Genomic DNA, 23578 nt, shown 5'->3' on the forward strand with positions numbered 1-23578 from the left:
TTATTGCTGTTATTATTATGATTGTTATTGCTGTTATTATTATTATTATTATTATTATTGCTGTTATTAACTATTGTTGATGATAATAATTATAATAATGTAACATATATATATATATATATATATATATATATATATATATATATATATATATATATATATATATATATATATATATATATATATATATATTGTATTGTCAACAATAATAATCCTAATATTGATTATAATTTAAAACAAATGTTGCTGCCTTTCTAAATACCCAAAGTCACCAATCAGGAAATAAACAATCATAATCAAGAAGTCAAAATAAAAATTAAAAATTACAATACAATATAAGATACCGTATTTTCTGACTATAAGTCACAGTTTTTTTCATAGTTTGGCTGGGGGTGCGACTTATACTCAGGAGCGACTTATGTGTGAAATTATTAACACAATACCGTAAAATATCAAATAATATTATTTAGTTCATTCACGTAAGAGACTAGACGTATACGATTTCATCGGATTTAGAGATTAGGAGTGACAGATTGTTTGGTAAACGTATAGCATGTTCTATATGTTATAGTTATTGGAAAGACTCTTACCATAATATGTTACGTTAACATACCAGGCACGTTCTCAGTTGGTTATTTATGCCTCATATAATGTAAACTTATTCAGCCTGTTGTTCACTATTCTTTATTTATTTTAAATTGCCTTTCAAATGTCTATTCTTGGTGTTGGCTTTTATCAAATAAATTTCCCCAAAAAATGTGACTTATACTCCAGTGCGACTTATATATGTTTTTTTCCTTCTTTATTATGCATTTTCGGCCGGTGCGACTTATACTCCGGAGCGACTTATACTCCGAAAAATACGGTACCATAAAACGGTCACAAACTCGCATTGTTGCCGTAGTTGTGATCTCAAGATGCGGAGACAGGAGGCGACATGCTGGTAGGAAGAGTCTTTCATGTAGCAAATGGTGCAACAGGGAAGTGCACAAAAGCATTAACAAGCTGTAAAACAAACATTGACAAGTCTCAACGAGCCAGCCCCGACTGCAATGCGAGGCTAGTATATACAGCTCTCTGATTAGTAGGGGTGTGGGAAAAAATCGATTTGAATTCAAATCGCGATTCTCACGTTGTACGATTCCAGTATCGATTCTCATTTTTCAAAAATCAATTTTTTATTTTATTTTATTTTATTTTATTTTTTTATTAATCAATCCAACAAAATAATACAAAGCGATACCATAACAATGTAATCCAATTCCAAAACCAAACCCGACCCAGCAACACTCAGAACTGCAATAAACAGAGCAATTGAGAGGAGACACAAACATGACACAGAACAATCCAAAAGTAGTGAAACAAAAATCAATACTATCAACAACAGTATCAATATTAGTAACAATTTCAACATAGCAGTGATTAAAAATCCCTCATTGACGTTATCATTAGACATTTATAAAAAAAAAAACAGAACAATAGTGTCACAGTGGCTTACACTTGCATCCCATCTCATAAGCTTGACAACACACTGTGTCCAATATTTTCACAAAGATAAAATAAGTCATATTTTTGGTTCATTAAATAGTTAAAACAAATTTACATTATTGCAATCAGTTGATAAAACATTGTCCTTTACAATTATAAAAGCTTTTTACAAAAATCTACTACTGTGCTTGCATGTTAGCAGACTGGGGTAGATCCTGCTGAAATCCTATGTATTGAATGAATAGAGAATTGTTTTGAATCGTAAAAATCGATTTATAATCGAATCATGACCCCAAGAATCAATATTGAATCGAATCGGGGGACACCCAAAGATTCGCAGCCCTACCGATTAGCGATCAGAAGCAGGTGAGTCTTCTGATCGCTAATCAGAGGCAGGTGGTGGAGCCAAACAGGAAGTGTGACAAAAATAAGAGCGCTGAAAGGAAACCACCAGAGAAATGAGGAAATACAAGAATAAGTCCGATCAGCTGTGACAGGTTGGGACAATAACAAAAGAAACATTGATGACAGATTCATGAAATCACAATCTTATGCAATGTTATGTTAACAAAAAAAAGCCTAAATACATCCTAACTTTTGGTCTCGACAATGAACACAAAAAGCCTCGCAAATACTCTGAAGTGACTCATTAGTGCAGAGAATGAACAACAGACACGACCAACAAACATTTCCAGGGTTAAAAGCCAATAATCCAGCTCGGGGCTGAGCTGAAAACATCAATTAAAAGCTGACGAATCAATAACACACGGAAGTGCCTTGCAGGTACCAAGTGGGCCACGTTTAACAGTGTCAGAGTAGACATTTTCCTCCCTTCCTCCGTCTGATAAACACACTGAAGTGGACCAATTATGCTCTCAGACATTTCATGCTTCCTCCATCAGGATGAAAAAGTACATTTTTGTTCTTGGATAAGTTTCTTGAACTCTTGGGTTCAGCCCATATCTGCGGAGGTAAAGTGCTCCAAAGGGATGCTTTCAGCATAAGAATATGACAACCACCATGCATCCCGCACGCCGTCCACTTCAGCACGTCGGCACTTTCCACAGCAAATGGGCTCTCTGGCATCTGCACAGCATCAAGGGAATATCATCATCCGACCAGGGGAACATGAACACAGGATAGGACGGCGCCATGGTCCGAGTCCCGTGATGGAGGCAGCAACAAACGGGGCATATACAAAAGTGCCTGTTGATTGCAAACGCTGAATGGAGACAGCACAGAGTGGAGCACACACACACTGCACACTACACACACAACCACACACACATTCTTATAAGAGGTGTGAGGAGTGTGAACCCTCCACCCATCCTTCCTTTCTGCAGCAACACTTAAAAATACCGCACGACCATGATGAATGTGTAATTAAAGCACATAAGATGGAAGTTTGAAAAATAGGAGTATACAGTACCATCCAAATCCACCAAAAGACACGCTTCTTTTCCTCCTTAGCATTCTTGAACTCCTCACAGTCTCCTCTGAGAAATGTGTGCTCTGCTGTCGGTCCCCCACTTTCACTTTCTGTCTTTCTCTTTCTTTCTCGCTCCTATACTTCTTCTTTTGCTGTCTCCCTCCAGTTTGTTGCCGCAGTCAAAGTCACTCTCCCTGACATGTACACTAAGCATGCATGTGAGGGGAGGGTTTAAGGTGAGGAGGGGCCACAAGCTCCCATCTGAGTGGGTTCATTTTGCCACACACCCCTAAAAGGTGCACTCGTCATTGATCTGCATCATAAAAACATGACTACAGTACAATAATATAAATCCACATATTCAACAAGTACAAATGGGAACAGACGTACTGGTAACACAAAGTAACCTCGCGGGTCTAAGCACAGGGTGTGTCCTTCCTGATCATTCTTACATTCTTAAACACACCTATAAGAACTGAAAGAAAACATGAGAATCGAACACAGAAAGCTTGCATTTTATAAATAAGTAAAATGCATTTTTAAAAGGAGTATAACAATGAACAAAAATATAAATGCAACACTTTTGTTTTGCTCCTATTGTTCATGAGTTGAACTCAAAGATTTAAAACGTTTACTATATACCAGAGGTGTGGACTCGAGTCACATGACTTGGACTCGAGTCAGACTCGAGTCATGAATTCGATGACTTTAGACTCAACTTGACAAAATGTAAAGAGACTTGCAACTCGACTTAGACTTTAACATCAATGACTTGTGACTTCACTTGGACTTGAGCCTTTTGACTTGACATGACTTGCTACTTTCCCCAAAACCCAAAGATTAAAAAGTTATTTGGGAGCACTCCATATCTTTCATTTTCTACGTCTGTGTCGATCAGCATGTTGTTCCTGTCAGCTGGTGTGCTCTCAGTACAACAGCCAATCAAATTAGATCTACGTTGTTTTCATCACGCAGCATTCATCCAATCAAATTGCAGAAGAACCAATGAACAAGAGTTGTCAAACAACGCGCCAGTGAGAAACAATTATGCCAAAGTTGGTTTTGTTCGGGTATAAAAACTACGACTTGGTCAACAAAAAACGAATTGCTGTATGCAAATCATGCAGTTCAAATATTACAGACGGAGACGCAACAACTTCCAACTTCGTTCAACATTTGAAGTTGCACAAAGAAGGGTAAGTTTTGAATGTAAGATATCGTTTATTGGCTAAGTAACGTGGCTTTTATTTGCTGTGTAGTTAAATCAGTGAGGCTGCAAACTCACTGCTAACGTTATAACCATAGACATCTTATAAGTAGACGCAGCATCGAGCGCTACTGCCTACTGGCGCAGACGAGACGTGGGGCCGCCATCTTGGAGTGGTGATCCGCTCCACTCAGTGCAATTCATTTGGCAGGAGCAATGAACTGTCAGCGCATTTAATTCATTTTACCTCACTGAGTACCACACATTTTCACACGCTTTTTTTGTCATACGTGTAGCTATGATAACATATCATTGTCGTTCCTACCTGTCGTGTCGTTGTTCTTAATACTTGTCGTTGTAGCTCTGTCTACTTTTGTTTCACTCTGCTCATGTCCTAGTTCCTTCGTGTCACAGTAAGTGTTTTTGGTTTCTTGTCCACAGTTAGCCTCTGTGCTATTTTAGTTCATAGCCAAGTTTGTTCTCCGCCTTGTGCGCGCCTTTTGTTACCCTTTCGTTTGTTGTTTTGCCTTAGTGTTTAATTAAATCATGTTTTCTCGTACAATGCCTTCCGCCTTCTCTGCATCTTGGGGTTCGTCACCTACAAACTCTGACATAATGATCCAGCCAAATTCGAATCTCGCAGAGATGTCCATGGCGGAGAGGCTTAACAAAGCTTTGGACTTAATGGCTAAACTGAAGAAAAGTTAGGCCGCTTTTCAAGCCCTCTCCCGCCCACCCCTGTCGTCTGTGGTCCTATCTGGGGACGTCTGGGATCCGTCCCTTGGGGGAGGGGCTATGAGTAGCAGTGCAGCTGGGGAGGCACAGCTACTTCTCGCCCCAGTGGGTCTGCAAGAGACGGCGCCATCATCTCCGGTGGGTCTGCAACCTACGGCGCCACCATGCACTCCGGTGGGCCGGCAGACGCCACCATGCACTCCGGTGGGCCGGCAGACGCCACCATGCAGTCCGGTGGGCCGGCAGACGCCACCATGCAGTCCGGTGGGCCGGCAGACGCCACCATGCAGTCCGGTGGGCCGGCAGACGCCACCATGCAGTCCGGTGGGCCGGCAGACGCCACCATGCACTCCGGTGGGCCAGCAGCAGACGCCGCCACCATCCTCCTCTCCGGTGGGCCAGCAGCAGACGGCGCCACCATCCTCCTCTCCGGTGGGCCAGCAGCAGACGGCGCCACCATCCTCCTCTCCGGTGGGCCAGCAGCAGACGGCGCCACCATCCTCCTCTCCGGTGGGCCAGCAGCAGACGGCGCCACCATCCTCCTCTCCGGTGGGCCAGCAGCAGAGGGCGCCACCATCCTCTTCTCCGGTGGGCCAGCAGCAGAGGGCGCCACCATCCTCTTCTCCGGTGGGCCAGCAGCAGAGGGCGCCACCATCCTCCTCTCCGGTGAGCCAACAGACGCCGCCACCATGCACTCCGGTGGGCCAGCAGAGGGCGCCACCGCCATCCTCCCCGGTGGGCCAGTAGAGGGCGCCACCGCCATCCTCCCCGGTGGGCCAGCAGAGGGCGCCACCGCCATCCTCCTCGGTGGGCCAGCAGAGGGCGCCACCGCCATCTTCTCCGGTGGGCCAGCAGAGGGTGCCACCGCCATCTTCTCCGGTGGGCCAGCAGAGGGCGCCACCATCGTCTCCGGTGGGTTCTCCCACACCGGCGGACGAGCCGCCTCGCCAATTGCGGCGGCGTTCAACTCGCCGTCGCCACCTAACTCTTCCCCGCTGGTTGCGGGGACACTTGGCCTGGTGGCCCACCTCCTTGTCCTCCCTCCACCCTCCCGTGACTTTGGACTTTTTTTTTTTTTTTTTTTTGGGCGGGGGGGGGGTTCTAGAACGTCTGGTATCCGTTATAGGAAGGGGGGCTACTGTCAGGCTTGTCCCTGACAGTTTGACTGTGTGTTAGTTTTTTCTCTGTATTTGTCTTAGTTTCCTGTCAGCGCTTTTATTTTGTCTTCATTTCCTGAGTGTCTCCCTGAGTGCTGCTTCCCCTCAGCTGTGGCTGATTGGCACCTGGCCACACCTGGTGTCAATCAGCCAGCTACTATTTAAACCTGCCTTCTCCTCCAGTCATTGCTGGATCATTGTCGTTCCTACCTGTCGTGTCGTTGTTCTTAATACTTGTCGTTGTAGCTCTGTCTACTTTTGTTTCACTCTGCTCATGTCCTAGTTCCTTCGTGTCACAGTAAGTGTTTTTGGTTTCTTGTCCACAGTTAGCCTCTGTGCTATTTTAGTTCATAGCCAAGTTTGTTCTCCGCCTTGTGCGCGCCTTTTGTTACCCTTTCGTTTGTTGTTTTGCCGTAGTGTTTAATTAAATCATGTTTTCTCATACAATGCTTTCCGCCTTCTCTGCATCTTGGGGTTCGTCACCTACAAACTCTGACAAATACAATGTTAACACTTTTGTACAAATAAGTACAGTTGCACTTGTTTTTTCGAATGTGTTTATTCTGTAAAGGAATGAGTTAAATGTTTAAAATGACTGGTTAATAGTGCTATTATGAAGTGCAATGTCAGCAATATTTTTTTTCTTCCTGCAATTTCAAATGCACTTGTTTTAATAAATAAATACAGCGTTTTAAAAGCATATACAATCTGTAAATATATTAGTCTGTGGTTAAAAAGGACTTGAAAGGACTCGAAACTCAAAATGCAGGACTTGGGACTTGACTTGAGACTTTCCTGTCTTGACTTTGGACTTGACTCGGGACTTGCCTGTCTTGACTCGGGACTTGACTCGAGACTTGAGGGCAAAGACTTGAGACTTACTTGTGACTTGCAAAGCAATGACTTGGTCCCACCTCTGCTATATACACAAAAGACCTATTCCTTCACAAGTCTGTCTAAATCTGTGTTAGTGAGCATTTCTTCTTTGCCGAGACAATCCATCCCACCTCACAGGTGTGGCATATCAAGATACTGATTAAACAGCATGATTATTGCACAGATGTGCCTTAAGCTGACCACAATAAAATGTGCAGTTTTATCACACAGCACAATGCCACAGATGTCACACGTTTCAAGGGAGCGTGCAGTTGGCATGCTGACTGCAGGAATTTCCACCAGAGCTGTTGCCCATGAATGCAATACTCATTTCTCTACCATAAGGTGTTTCAGAGAATTTGGCAGTACATCTAACCGGCCTTAAAAACCGCAGACCACGTGTAACCACACCAACCCAGGACCTCCACATGCAGCAGGTGCACCTTCATGATAGTCTGGGACCAGCCACCCGGACAGCTGCTGCAACAATTGGCTTGCATAACCAAATAATTTCTGCACAAACTGTGAGAAACCGTTTCAGAGAAGCTCACCTGCATGCTTGTGGTACTCATCGGAATCTTGATGACTTGAGCGAGCAAATGCTCGCATCCGATGGCGAAGAGGTGTTCTCTTCACGGATGAATCCCGGTTTTCACTGTTCAGGGCAGATGGCAGACAGCCATGGCGTCGTGTGGGAGAGCGGTTTGCGGATGTCAATGTTGTGAATCAAGTGGCCCATGGTGGGGTTGGGGTTATGGTATAGGCCAGGGGTCGGCAACCTTTACCACTCAAAGAGCCATTTTGACCCGTTTCACAAAATAAAGAAAACAATGGGAGCCACAAAACTCTTTTGAAATTTAAAATGAAATAACACTGCATACAAAGTTTTTTTTTGCTTTGTGCTATGTATAAACCAGGGATCTCAGACACGCGGCCTACACCTTAATATGAAAATGTAATGTTAGTGCGAGTTTTATATGAATGCCGCTTGACAGCATCACACTTGCCAACCCTCCCAATTTGTCCGGGAGACTCCCGAATTTCAGAGCAACTATTCTCTCGAATGTCTGCTAATTTTCACCCAAACAACAATAATAAGGGCATGCTATGATGGCACTGCCTTTAGCACCCTCTACAACCTGTACAAACAGCTTGCCAGCCCAGTCACATGTTGTATGCGGCTTCTGCAGACACACATAGGTGACTGCAACGCATACTTATTCAACAGCCATACAGGTCACACTGAGGGTGCCCGTTTTAACAACTTTAACACTCTTACTAATATGCGCCACACTGTGAACCCACACCAAACAAGAATGACAAACACATTTCGGGAGAACATCCGCACTGTATCACAACATAAACACAACAGAACAAATACCCAGAATCCCATGCATCCCTAACTCTTCCAGGCTACATTATACACCCCCGCTACCACCAAACCCCGCCACCCCCAACCCCGCCCACCTCAACCGACGCACGGAGGGGGGGGGTTGTTTCCAAAAACAATTTGAAATGTGGACTTGTCAGACCACAGAACACTTTTACACTTTGCATCGCTACATCTTAGATGAGCTCGGACCCAGCGAAGTCAGCTGCGTTTCTGGGTGTTGTTGATAAATGGCTTTCGTTTTAACTCGCACTTACAGATTTTACTGACAGTAGTTTTCTGAAGAGTTCCTGAGCCCATGTGGTGATAACCTTTACACGCAATGTCACTTTTTGATGCAGCACCGCCTGAGGGATCGAATATCCGTAATATCAGAGCATACGTGCAGTAATTTCTCCAGATTCTCTGAACCTTTTGATGATATTACGGACCTTAGATGGTGAAATCCCTAAATTCCTTGCAATAGTTATTTGAGAAATTGTTCACAAAGTGGTGACCCTCACCCCATCCTTGTTTGTGAATGACCGAGCATTTCATAGAAACTACTTTTATACCCCATCATGGCACCCACCTGTCCCCAATACGAGATGTTCCAAATAAGTGTTTGCTGAGCATTCCTCAACTTTCTCAGTCTTTTTTGGGACTTGTGCCAGCTTTTTTGAAACATGTTGAAGGCATCAAATTCCAAATGAGCTTATACTTGCAAAAAATAACAATGTTTTCCAGTTCGAACGTTAAATATCTTATATTTGCAGTCTATTCAATTGAATATACGTTGGGAAGGTTTTCAAATCATTATATTCTGTTTTTATTTACCATTTAGACAACGTGCCAACTTCACTGGTGTTGGGTTTTGTACATACTTTACTGTTTATGTGTATAAGTACCCTTTAAAAAGCTAAACTCTACCCCAAACAACAACTTATGTTTGCCAAAGTGATTCAAAGTAATATTGTGAAATCTCCTATGTGCATCTCCTAAGGGAGTCTTATAATTTATGCACAGATGAAATGTGTCCCTATCAAAATATTATTTGGAAACCCTTTTCAGGCAGGCGAGAATACGTTACTTTAATTAACACATCCAAACACTTTATTAATATTTATTATAAACAGTTGATATTTTACGTAGGTTTTAAACAAGAAAGAGGATTTATAGCACATCAACATCTTATCAATAACATATCGTTACAATAACAGCGAATAAAAGTGTTCATCTTACATGGAGTAATCAGTTGTGAACAGACGAAGCCCCAGGAGTACAGATTTAACGATAAAGCACGCTCACGCGCCAGAAATACATTTTTAGCAGGGGTGCTCCTGATAAAAATGTAATGCACCTCCTTTGAATGTTTTTCTGCAGCCGCATCTGTCCTGGAGGGACTGTTTAGTTGCAATCAAAGCACAGAGTCGGTGTAGACACATCTCAATCAGGCTGGCACATCTTCTGGATCTTTGCAAAAAAACTTGTCGGGTTGCTCGGGGATCTGGTTCCATAATGGTACAGGTTCCGACGTAAACGGAACCAACACCCCGCACACATTTCACCCTAGCTCTCACCACAACAGAATCGGACCACTTCCTCATTATGTACTAATCAAAGTTACGACAAGCGAGGTGCATTCACTAACATCAACATTTCAACCCAAGCAACATTTATTATTTAACAGTGACTTTCACCATCAACCTCAATTTAACCTCTTAAGGCCCAAGCTGTTTGTTTACATGCTTTTGTTTATTTCTCTTTGCTATTTGGGCTTATTGGACCCTAATTAGAATAAAAACTAAGAATCATCTTTTGATATGATGTACTTAGTCCATAAGTAACAAACGTGTACTTCATGTTTAGTGACATGCTAATTCTTACTTTTACACTTTTTTTTTTTACAAATTCCATTGTATGTTATACTCTTCTGACACCACCAGATGGCAGTATAAGTGTCCACATAAGTGGCCATAAGACCCCAATTCAGTAGTGTACACAATTTTGGAAATAAGAACTAAAAGGTGCTGTCCACGCATGTGGCCACTAAGGCCTTTAGAGTTAAGGCTGTAGAAAATATAAAAAATAAAAAATAAATCATGAATATGCATTTAAAAAAATGTATATGTATAAATAATTTAAAATACAAATCTGAAATATAACAATCTAACAACACAACCCCAGGCTTTAACTACTGCAATAGTCTGGTTATTATTAATACTAGTTGATAATAATGTTAATATTATATTAATACTAACTGCTTCTTCCTACTCCTTTTTGAAATAAACTCAAACCATAAAACATAATTATTATTATTATTATGGATTATTATTCTTACATCAGATGGACATGTCATCTCTGAGTACAGACATCATTGCCCACTGGTGGTCCCTGGCTTGAATGACAAGTTACGATTCAATAGGCCACTACAGTATGTACAGATCCAAAAATGAGACTCAGAAAAATAAAATAAATATCCCGAGGGAGTGTGTGTTGCATTGAATTAGGTTATGGTGTTACATAAATTGTCTCGCATGCCAACTAACCTGCGGGGTGACAAGGACGTATTTAGTTGATGATAAAGAAATGAGACTTTGGCTCCATGTTGATGTTTGTATACCGTTACAATCAACTAAAGATTTTATGCACTCCTAAAAGGGAAGGAGCAGGAGAGTAAATATTGATCTTCCATTCATTATGTGAACTCTAATACGCTTTGTATCTCTACTTAGGAAAATTAAGCAATTAAAGATATGGATGCGTTGTTTACACAACCGCTGACATAAATGGAAATGATATAAGAAAATAGGACTTGTCGTCTTGTACTGACTTCATTTGGATACAAATAAACATTCTGTTGACATGGGAAGGTTGTGGAGATGATATGATGCAAATATGACTCAATATTGAACATATTGCTTTTCCTCGCAGACGCCTGCAATAAACAACTGCGGCGCCAGAGTAGATAAACAATGACATGTTCTATTAATCACCAAGCAATAGACCATGTATGCTACTGTAGAGCTATGATATGATTATTTAGTAAAAAAAAAAATGGATGTGCAGGTTACTGAACATGAGCTTGTGATATTTATGCGGAAAATGGTACGTCAAATCAAATCATGAATTTTGATACTGTCCATAACTCAATGCAATTTGGATAAAAAAAATAAAAAATTTGCATATAGTCCAACAAATGCTGCACGGAAAATTGTCATGGGAACGCATTTTAAACAGTATTTTGAGGAGTAATCCATAATACTAAGTAATTGACACAACAATGCATTTCAACTGCAATTCCTCAAAAAAATGTCAGTTTTCTTCTATTATAAACCTTGTTACACCTTACTACATATCTATTCTTCTTTGCTATAATGTCTTTAATGTTCAGACTTGGAACAGAAGCAGCTTTTTAGATTCTTATCAATTCATACTTTTACATAAGGCATGCATTTGAGATTCTCTTTTTAAAAAAACACTGTGGTACTTTTAGCCTTGGGACTTCATTTCATTCACACCGCCAACGCATTTAAAAAAAACTATCTAATTATACTTGGATACTTTGCTGACAAAATGGTGCTGATGCCACATGGGAATTATTCTGTTCAGGCAGTCACTGTGGTATACTGTACATAAAGCAAGGCTGTCCAATTGCAGCCCAGTGAGGGCCGTCAAATGATTAAAACATTTATTATGTGTATTCCTAAATAATAATCACAATTAATCTGTTTTGTTTGTGTTTTTTTTAAATATGGGTACCTCAGATTTTTTTATTTTGTAACACTATTAACATGGGACTGGAAATTGGAAAACTTGGAATTTTTAACAACACATTTCTGCATAAAAGTGATAATATCTCAAATTGTGTTAGGAACTCGCATGGCTGCAGTTTTTGTGACCCCCCCAGATGCAAGAACCAGGAGGACGATGAGCAGGTAAAATGAGTTTTAATCTCATAATACAGAAAAAGAAGCAGTCTTGCATAAAACAGTTCCAAGATAGAGTGTGATCTTCGAGCACTGAGGAGTGCTCGAGACAAGGCATACATAGAACATATGCTGATTGGCAGCCGGTCCACACCTGCTGCCAATCAACGGCAGGTGAGGAGAAAACAGTGCTTCGCGGAACAAACAGGAAATTGAACAAATTAAGAGCACTGACGGGAAGTAAATACAAAAACAAGGAAGACAAACAGAAATGAAGTGACCGATCGTCACAGGACCCCCCTCAAGGAACAGATTCCAGATGTTCCCTGGAAACAAGAACGGAAAAAAAAAAAGTCAAAAAGTTAGGGAGGGCGGAGGGAGGACTTGGCGGAGGGTCGCCAGGCCAAGTATCCCCGCAACCAGCGAGGGAGAGTCAAGTGGCGGCGACACGTTGAACGCCCCTGGAACTGGCGAGTTGGGCGACCACGGAACGGCCACAATAGTGGCCGACAAGGAGGAGGTCGCGAAGCTGACAGTGACGATGATGACAGCGTCGTCGGTGGATCCGCTGCCGACGATGAAGATGGCGGCACCATGCAGAGTCCTGCGGGTGACGCGGAAGATGTCCGTGGCGTGCAAAGGTGCGCCAGAGAAGATGAAGGTGGCGGCGCTGTGGGAAGGCCCGCCGGAGACGAGGAAGGTGGCGGCGCCGTGGGAAGAGACGATGGCGGGGATGACAGCGGCGTGTGCTTGGCTGCACCGCTGCCGGTTGTAGCCCCCCCTCCACTAGGCAGATGCCAGACGCCGTCCACCACTGGGCGAAGGAGTTACGGGTTGTCGGTGTCCCCCTGTTCAAAAGGGGGCCAATAGGAGGGACAACGACACGTCCCTCGCCGGACTGGCAGGGCGAACGGGTGCTGGCAGGAAGAGCAGCCGTGGTGCAGCTGCTGGAAGCCGCCTTGGAGCAGGAACAGGTGCTGGGGGTTCAGCCGGTGTTGGGCGTTGTGGCGCCGCGATCGGCGTGCGACGCGGGGCTGCGACCAGCGTGCGACGCGGTGTGGGAACCGGTGGTCGAGGTGCCGGCACAGGAAGTGGCACAGCAGGCGACGGGGAAGATGGCGGCGGTGGCCGCGCCGGTCGGAGAGCCGGAACCGGCGGCCGAGCCAGGAGGAGCGAAGGTGGCGGTGACCTAGCCGGTCGGAGAGCCGGAACCGGCAGTCGACGCGGAGGGATAAGGTCCGAGCCTGCTGTGAGCTGGGACCGCATAAACCTGGCTTTTAAGTCTTCAATGAATTGTGCGGACCAGAACGTCGGCTGTGCATCGCCGACAGGGGTTCTCGCGAGGACACACCAGTCTGGTTCGAAGATCCTGTTAGGAACTCGCATGGCTGCAGTTTTTGTGACCCAAAGATGCAAGAACCAGGAGGACGATGAGCAGGTAAAATGAGTTTTAATCTCATATAACAGAAAATGAAGCAGTCTTGCATAAAACAGTTCCAAGATAGAGTGTGATCTTCGAGCACTGAGGAGTGCTCGAGACAAGGCATAAATAGAACATATGCTGATTGGCAGCCGGTGTGGACCTGCTGCCAATCAACGGTAGGTGAGGAGAAAACAGTGCTTCGCGGAACAAACAGGAAATTGAACAAATTAAGAGCACTGACGGGAAGTAAATACAAAACAAGGAAAACAAACAGAAATTAAGTGACCAATCGTCGCAAATTGTAGGTGTTTATTACCCTGTGCATTCATATTTTGCTGTTTTTTTACATTTTTGTTGTGTTATGCTTGATTGTTAAAGATGTCTATCGAGGAGCTGGTCTGAGAAGTAAAAGAGGAGCCATGTTCATATGTTGTTAATATTCAGTGTTTTATTGTACATAGTTAATATTATAAATCCCACTTTCTTTATTTTAATGTACATTTTGGGTGTCCCGTTCAGTAAAAAACTGTAAAACTACTTTTTTTTTTTTTTTAGGTGGTCTGTCATAAGTTTTTTAGAATTCTATCGGACATTGTGACTTTGGTATTAGTGTTCCTGAAAAAAAAGGGACCCAAACCATTGGCGTTGTTAGGCCTATTCTAAAATATTCTTAAGCCCCCCTAAATACTTTGGTGTTATATACAGTATATATATATATTTTACAAATACATGCCGACATATTCATTGTAAAGCGGCCCGAATATGAGTTTAAATAAATCATATAACCTGTTATTATTCACTCAGTTTCCCCTCACTTCATAGCGTAAGGTTGAGAGCCCCTTTAGTGTGTCGGTATCCAATCCATTCCACTTGTTCATATAGAAAATGCCCATATCACTCAAATTCCAGTCCGCATTTTCTCTGCGACCTTGCTTGCGGTCCTGCAGTTGTACGAAGCACATTATCTTCCTTTACAATGAGTGAAGCTGCACAAAACCTTGTGTGTGCAATTGTAAATAATTTAGTTTTTAAGTTTTGTGTTTCTTGTAGAATCTATATAAAGTAATATACATTAGCCTATTGTTAAAATAATGAAAAAAACATCATTAAATATATTTGTTTTATTGTAGTGTTACATTAATAGCTGTTGTATTATTATAGGATGGCTTGTTAAACATTTCATAGGATTTTCAGAGGGAGGAAAAACCAAGACATTTAATATAAAATGTAAAATGAATAAATACATAAAAAGAAAAAGAAAAAATATGGTTAAAAGCCATCGTCCCGGGGACCATTTCATTTCGTCCTGTGCATTTTTTTTAAATAATAATAATAACAGTGAATCATTTCTAAGTCTTTATTAGCCGTTTGTGAAGTTTTGTGCTCGTGCGCTACGTTCGCTCACACCCTGTGCATCTCCTGGGGGCTAGGCCCCCCCTGTCCTTAAAAGGTAGTGACGCCCCTGCCACATACTGTACCGCAGATTTTTACAGTTAAATGTTTATATATAATTTATACATATACTCTGGGAGTCCTGTCGCTGGCCAGCCTGGCTGCGTTGGGCTGGTGGTCCCTTGTTCCCTGGGCACCGCACCTGCTTTTTTGGGTTGGACTCTCTGGGTGGCTGGGGCCGTACTTTGACTACCGCATACACTGGCAGATAATTTTATTGTACATAGAAATTCACATACATAATCACAAACACACAATTATTCATACATATATACACACATGCGTATATTAATCAATTCATACATACATACGCACATCCATAGGTACTTACCCACATACATAGGTACCTATGCTTCCACATACAAAACCTCAACGGCGGAGCAGGCGGAAGACGGTAAATGTAAGAACCACCACAGCGGCTGCGATGGCCCAGTTATGGGGAAATAACAACCCAAGACCCCAACGGTGGAACAGGCGTAGGATGATTGCTAACCCTATGGAGCGTCACAACGGCTGGGATGGCGGATGAAGGCTGCAGCAGAAAAGGGTCCCCAGTCGTCTTGGACTCCATGCCACTGGACCCTGACCCGATTCTGTCAAGGATCGTGTGGTGACTGTCTGTGCACCAGTCTCCCCACGTTAAACAAAGTCACGCACAGGCATCCTCCATAAAGGGATACACCCCTACCAGGAGGATTGCTTCGAGTGACCGCCGATGACATACATTCACAAACAGAGTATATACATACACACTCACGGTACATACATCCACACGCACATTCACATATACACGTATTTGCTCAAAAAGGTTCATTATGTCTTCTTATTCACATCCTTTTTCAAATGTTCTTGTAATCAGACCATATTTTCGGTACATTAGATGGAATTTTTACCCGACATGTTTCAATCGTCAACTGCAGTCTTCTTCAGAAGGGTCACCTTGACCACTGTGACTGTTGCCTATCAGCTGTTCTTATAGGAGGACCCAACCAGGCAGACCTGTCAAGTCTACCTGGTTGCCCCCCCCTCCGCCGCTTGATGGTTAATGGAGGAGGGAGTCCTAGGTATGCAAAACCATGAATGCTCCCTCATTCCGATTGATGGTTTCCTTGGGCCGCCTCCTTAGTTCGATCGCCTCCTTAGTCTATCCATCCATCCATCTTCTTCCGCTTATCTGAGGTTGGGTCGTGGGGGCAGCAGCCTAAGCAGGGAAGCCCAGACTTCCCTCTCCCCAGCCACTTCGTCCAGCTCTTCCCGGGGGATCCCGAGGCGTTCCCAGGCCAGCCGGGAGATAGTCTTCCCAACGTGTCCTGGGTCTTCCCCGTGGCCTCCTACCGGTCTGACGTGCCCTAAACACCTCCCTCGGGAGGCGTTCGGGTGGCATCCTGACCAGATGCCCGAACCACCTCATCTGGCTCCTCTCGATGTGGAGGAGCAGTGGCTTTACTTTGAGCTCTCACCCTATCTCTAAGGGAGAGCCCCGCCACCCGGCGGAGGAAACTCATTTCGGCCGCTTGTACCCGTGATCTTGTCCTTTCGGTCATAACCCAAAGCTCATGACCATAGGTGAGGATGGGAACGTAGATCGACCGGTAAATTGAGAGCTTTGCCTTCCGGCTCAGCTCCTTCTTCACCACAACGGATCGATACAGCGTCCGCATTACTGAAGACGCCGCACCGATCCGCCTGCCGATCTCACGATCCACTCTTCCCTCACTCGTGAACAAGACTCCGAGGTACTTGAACTCCTCCACTTGGGGCAGGGTCTCCTCCGCAACCCGGAGATAGCACTCCACCTTTTTCCGGGTGAGATTCATGGACTCGGACTTGGAAGTGCTGATTCTCATCCCAGTCGCTTCACACTCAGCGAACCGATCCAGTGAGAGCTGAAGATCCTGGCCAGATGAAGCCATCGGGACCACATCATCTGCAAAAAGCAGAGACCTAATCCTGCAGCCACCAAACTGGATCCCCTCAACGCCTTGACTGCGCCTAGAAATTGTCCATAAAAGTTATGAACAGAATCGGTGACAAAGGGCAGCCTTGGCGGAGTCCAACCCTCACCGGAAACGTGTCCGACTTACTACCGGCAATGCAAACCAAGCTCTGACACTGATCATACAGGGAGCGGACCGCCACAATCAGACAGTCCGATACCCCATACTCTCTGACCACTCCCCACAGGACTTCCTTGCCTCCTTAATCTTTCATTTGAATTTGTTACTTTCTGTCCCGATGATTTTGGCGTTGTCCTAGTCCATGATGTGGTTATTTATTTTGCAATGATCTGATATGGCTGATTTTAAGATTTCCTGTCCGGATTTTTGTTTTAGGCTTCTTGTAAACCTTCCAGTTGTCTCTTCTGTTGTCATTCTTTCTGATGTTCTTTCTTCCTTGTGTTGAATGTCCTCCCTGTTTCGCCGATGTATGATTTTGTGTATGATTTACACCGGATTACGTAAATTACATTGCATTTCTTGTCTTGTTCTATTTTTTCTTTTGTATGTACAAGTAACTGTCTTGTTTTTTGTGTGAGGTTTAACTGTTGTGTTTATTTTGTGTTTTTTCATGACCCTCTGTGTTGGTTCAGTTAGGTAGGTAGGTAGGTCTTATAGTCATTGCACAAGTACAACAAAACTTTGTTTTCAGCACAAACCCGTTCAAGATTAGACAAACAGTGTACAGGGTTACAGAACAGGAACGCTGATGGGTTAAAGTTAAAAAAGTTAAAGTTAAAGTACCAATGATTGTCACACACACACTAGGTGTGGCGAGATTATTCTCTGCATTTGACCCATCACCCTTGATCACCCCCTGGGAGGTGAGGGGAGCAGTGGGCAGCAGCGGTGGCCGCGCCCGGGAATCATTTTGGTGATTTAACCCCCAATTCCAACCCTTGATGCTGAGTGCCAAGCAGGGAGGTAATGGGTCCCATTTTTATAGTCTTTGGTATGACTCGGCCGGGGTTTGAACTCACAACCTACCGATCTCAGGGCGGACACTCTAACCACTAGGCCACAAGGCTCCCCGTAAAAGATGGGGACAAAGGTTAAGGCTGGGGGACGATGAGTAAAAAAATACAATCTAGACTGGGCTCCTAAGGGGGCCCAGTCTGGAGTGGGAAAACACTTCCATAGCAAAGCACATATACATATCACAACATACATCTCGAGACTTGCAACAGAGGGGAGGGAGTGATGGCTACGGTGGGAGGCAGCAGCTCTTCAGGCGCTGCCCAGCCGCCCATCACCCCAAAGGGATTTGCGTCAAGGGCGTTGGATGCATGTGTGTGTGGATGCATGTGTGTGTGTAAGCCTGCTGCTTGTCTCTGTTCTGCGGCCTTGGTGTTCTTGCCAGTCAGTCCAAAGTCAACAACAACAGGTGTGTGTCCATGAGAGACTAGAAGGGAGTTTGTTGTGTCTTCGCCACACTGTCCTTCAGGAGAGTCTCGAAGCCAGGGAAACAATCCAAGTTAGAATGTTTTGTATGCAAGTGAAAATAAAATTTGTTTTTCACTCTAAATTGTCTATGACTGGTCCTCAAATTCATCCTGCAGGGCAGGCAGTCCGATGTTATCCAAATGAACAGAGTGTCCACAGTTCTTCCCGCATCTTCCATTCATTTGTGGCAGCTTTGGGGTACTGTGAAGACTGCCAGCAACTTGTCGACAAATCAGAGCAACGCTTACTCCAATCAGCAGATGTCATGTTGTCATAATTCCAAATAGGTGGATGTCTTCATTTTATTCCCCTAATGTATGGTAAGGTTATGACCTCTTTGTTCTTTATTTCAGGTTTTTCTTTCGGTTTCTTCTTTGTTCTCTCTTCCTTGTTTTTTACTTGTTGTTCCCCTTTTTTGATGGCCCAGGTTGGATATTGGCACTTTTTAAGTGCATTTTTGATGTGTTTCTCTTCTTTTTTTCTATCTTTTTCTTCTGTTATGACGTTGGCCCGTTCATAGAGTGTTCTCACCACTGATAATGTGTGTGCTGTGGGATGTTCGGAGGTCCAGAGTAGATATTGGTCAGTGTGTGTTGGTTTTCGATGAACAGTAATGTTTTGTCCTAATCACTTGGCCCGGCCACAGGTGTATAAAATCAAGCACTTAGGCATGGAGACTGTTTCCACAGTGAAAGAATAGGCCGCTCTCAGGATCTCAGTGATTTCCAGCGTGGAACTGTCATAGGATGCCACCTGTGGCCACCTGGTTGCCAGGATATTGGTACATTTCGGACTGCATTGTGCCGAGTGTGAAATTTGTTGGAGGAGGAATTGTGGTGTGGGGTTGTTTTTCAGGAGTTGGGCTTTGCCCCTTAGTTCCAGTGAAATTAACTTTGAATGCTCCAGGATACCAAAACATTTTGGACAATGCCATGCTCCCAACCTTGTGGGAACAGTTTGGGAGCAGGCCCCTTCCTCTTCCAACATGACGGTGCATCAGTGCACAAAGCAAGGTCCCTAAATACATGGATGACAGAGTCTAGTGTGGATGAACTTGACTGGCCTGCACAGAGTCCTGACATGAACCCTAGAACACCTTTGGGATGAATTAGAACGGAAACTGAGAGCCAGGCCTTCTTGACCAACATCAGCGTGTGACCTCGCCAATGCGCTTTTGGAAGAATATTCGAAAATTCCTATAAACACACTCCGCAACCTTGTGGACAGCCTTCCCAGAAGAGTTGAAGCTGTAATAGCTGCAAAAGCTGGACCCATTTCATATTGAACCCTATGGGTTAGGAATGGGATGGCACTTCAAGTTCATATGTGAGTGAAGGCAGGTGGCCAAATACGTTTGCCAATATAGTATAAGTACAAGCTTATATACATACATGCAGTCATGCATATAATCACATTTCATCAAACATATATTAGCGTTGTTGCCCTAGGGGAAACTGGGTAAAACACGGCGCACTGACAAAGGTTAACCTATTGTTAACAATGTACAAGGTTAATAAAGTTTGCATCTCTTTCTTCCCCTCCATGTATCTGCTTTCTTTTGTAATTGAAGGTATCATTACATATATGTATTGTTGCATTTAAAACAATTGATAATTGGGGGTAATTATTATTGTTATTCATTATCAATACTGCTAATTATATTGGTATTTTAATTCCTCATTTGTAGTGTAATAATGTTCATTGTCATTTCTGGGTTATTAATATTTACTTCACTAACTGCTTCTTGGCTATCACTTTTCAACATCATATTTGTACATATCCTATTTGCTGATGTTGTTCTGTTGTTGTTGTTGTTGTTGTCGTCTCTCTGTCTTAACCCCTCTTGTCCCCGTAATTCCCCCCTCTGTTTTCTTTTTTGTTTCCTCTTTCTATGCCCTCCTGCTCTGGTCCAGCTGTGCCAAACATTAATATAAATCCATTTAATAAAGTCAATATACAAATAAGGCAACAAGAGAAGTAGCCCACACTTCACTTTTGTAAAGTAAATATGTGCAGCAGATTTGGGCATCTACATCAACTATATGATTTGTCTGAGTGGCTGGACAGGACAAAAAAAAAAAAGCATAAATATAGCAAAAAGGCAAATATGTCACACCGCGGTGAGGGATGTCTTGTCTTGGGTTTTTTCTGTCTTGTGAATTGCATGTTTTATTTTGAAAAGTAACTCCTCTCGTGTCAGATCAATTGCCCTTCCTTTTGTGTCATCAGTCTGAAGTCATCCCCGATCCCTGATTGTTTCCACCTGTTCCCCATTACCCTCATGTGTTTTATAAGCCCACGCCTCCCCTTGTTCTGTGCCAGATTGTCTCGTGTATTCGTGCCTCTTTAGATTCCATGTCCATGTCTTTCCTTGCCTTGCCACGTCTTGTGTTTATATTCCTTGAACCTGAATTCCTTCGATGCTATTTGGAGTTTTCCTTTTTTCCTCCTCAGCAGAGTGATTTTTTGTTATTTAGTTTATTCAGCCGAAGTGGTGAGTTATCAGTTTTTTTCTTTCATTCTTTCCTCAAATTTTTGAGTGACATTTTTTGTTAAACTTTATTAGATAAGTGTAGAATTTTTCATAGCCATTGTTTCTTCCTCCTGTTGGAGCGTTTTTGTGTTAAAGGGGAACATTATCACCAGACCTATGTAAGTGTCAATATATACCTTGATGTTGCAGAAAAAAGACCATATATTTTTTTAACCAATTTCCGAACTCTAAATGGGTGAATTTTGGCGAATTAAACGCCTTTCTATCATTCGCTCACGTTGTGACGTCACATCGGGAAGCAATCCGCCATTTTCTCAAACACCGAGTCAAATCAGCTCTGTTATTTTCCGTTTTTTTGACTGTTTTCCGTACCTTGGAGACATCATGCCTCGTCGGTGTGTTGTCGGAGGGTGTAACAACACGAACAGGGATGGATTCAAGTTGCACCAGTGGCCCAAAGATGCAAAAGTGGCAAGAAATTGGACGAAATTTGTTCAAAATACGAGGGTGTGGGGAAAGCTGACGAAATGGTCAGTCGTTTGTTCCACACACTTTACCGACGAAAGCTATGCTACGACAGAGATGGCAAGAATGTGTGGATATCCTGCGACACTCAGAGCAGGATATGCTTACATGCGTAATCTGTTGAATCGCTTAAGCCGCTGAAATCCGAGTCTGAATCCGAGCTAATGTCGCTATACCTTGCTGTTCTATCCGCCATGTTTGTTTTTGTTGGCATCACTGTGTGACGTCACAGGAAAATGGACGGGTGTATATAACGATGGTTAAAATCAGGCACTTTGAAGCTTTTTTTAGGGATATTGCGTGATGGGTAACATTTTGAAAAAAACTTCGAAAAATAAAATAAGCCACTGGGAACTGATTTTTAATGGTTTTAACCCTTCTGAAATTGTGATAATGTTCCCCTTTAATACATTTTATAGCATATACGGCGCCAATTATAGTTTGTCTTTGTTTCTGGTTTTCCTCCTTTCGGAGTAATTTTCGGTTGTTCCTATTTTTTGGAATCTTTTTCGCCGACTAGTTTTGTTAATATAGATATTGTATTACCTTGACTCTGGAGGTGAAAGGAAGCTGTCAAAATAAAAGCGCGTCGAAATATTCCCTACTCTGCATCTGAGTCCTATCCTTTTGACCAGCCTGACCTTTATGGATTATTATTTCATGTTTTTTCAATGTTACGGAACACAAAGCGTTCTTGCTGTGCTTAATGTCCGCTGCAATATTGGCACAAATATTACGTCTCTAATGGCTATGTTGATGTAAAACAGCAGACAGCATCAAGAAATTATCTTAAAATTGCGCTACGGACATGACGCTACTACCAAGAAGGTCTCAGAGTTGCTAGAATGGAAGACACAGGTCCGAAGCAAAGACTGGCGGGAGAGACTCTGAGAATTGTTTTGAAGGAATTCTTGGATGAAGAATGGAAGTTTATTCAAAAAGCTCTGTGGATTGATGGAAGGAGTTTTAAGTTCCAAGGAAACAACTTCAAACGTGTTATTTGTTGTGTACAAGCTTGCCAGTTGTGCGGAACACAGAGTTACCTTTTTAAATAAGTTTGTTTTTCCTCCCATGGATGCGCGTTGTTACGCACGATGTTACGTTCTTTTAATTTGTAAAGCAAATAAACAGTCTGCTCTTCATTCCAACAGTTGCCTCTGTTTTTATTGAACGGGAACTGCTTCCGGGCTGTATCCCGCACATTAAAGGGGAACATTATCACAATTTCAGAAGGGTTAAAACCATTAAAAATCAGTTCCCAGTGGCTTATTTTATTTTTTGAAGTTTTTTTCAAAATTTTACCAATCACGCAATAGCCCTAAAAAAAGCTTCAAAGTGCCTGATTTTAACCATCGTTATATACACCCGTCCAGTTTCCTGTGACGTCACACAGTGATGCCAACTCAAACAAACATGGTGCATAGAACAGCAAGCTATAGCGACATTAGCTCGGATTCAGACTCGGATTTCAGCGGCTTAAGCGATTCAACAGATTACGCATGTATTGAAACGGATGGTTGTAGTGTGGAGGCAGGTAGCGAAAACAAAATTGAAGAAGAAACTGAAGCTGTTGAGCCATATCGGTTTGAACCGTATGCAAGCGAAACCGACGAAAACGACACGACAGCCAGCGACACGGGAGAAAGCGAGGACGAATTCGGCGATCGCCTTCTAACCAACGATTGGTATGTGTTTGTTTGGCATTAAAGGAAACTAACAACTATGAACCAGGTTTACAGTATATGAAATACATTTGGCAACAACATGCACTTTGAGAGTGCAGACAGCCCAATTTTCATCAATTAATATATTCTGTAGACATACCCTCATTCGCGCTCTTTTCCTGAAAGCTGATCTGTCCAGTTTTGGAGTTGATGTCAGCAGGCCAGGGAAGCTAGGGTCGATATTCTTCTCTTGATCATCTTCGGTGGCATAAGGGACGGTGTGAGCCAAGACATCCAAGGGGTTTAGCTCGCTCGTCTGCGGGAACAAACTGCCGCCATTGCTTGCCGTGCTACCGAGGCCCTTTGTCCCTGAATTGCTCACACACTCCG

General features: G+C 43.2%; 1 protein-coding gene across 3 annotated transcripts in view; it reads right to left on the minus strand.

Moving 5' to 3' along the window:
- Positions 1-23578, minus strand: part of rap1gap2a (RAP1 GTPase activating protein 2a) — a 293355-nt gene that overhangs the window by 253192 nt on the left and 16585 nt on the right. For 2 of the 3 annotated variants that reach the window (XM_061925638.1, XM_061925636.1), the window contains exon 1: positions 2918-3082. The exons of the other annotated variant lie outside the window; for it this stretch is intronic. In XM_061925638.1, coding sequence (XP_061781622.1) covers positions 2918-2961 — 44 coding nt within the window. In that variant the 5' untranslated portion in view covers positions 2962-3082. Of the gene's footprint in view, positions 1-2917; positions 3083-23578 lie in introns of those variants that run through there. 3 annotated transcript variants of the gene reach the window in all.

Source organism: Nerophis lumbriciformis, linkage group LG30, assembly GCF_033978685.3.
Source record: "Nerophis lumbriciformis linkage group LG30, RoL_Nlum_v2.1, whole genome shotgun sequence".
Lineage (NCBI taxonomy): Eukaryota > Metazoa > Chordata > Actinopteri > Syngnathiformes > Syngnathidae > Nerophis > Nerophis lumbriciformis.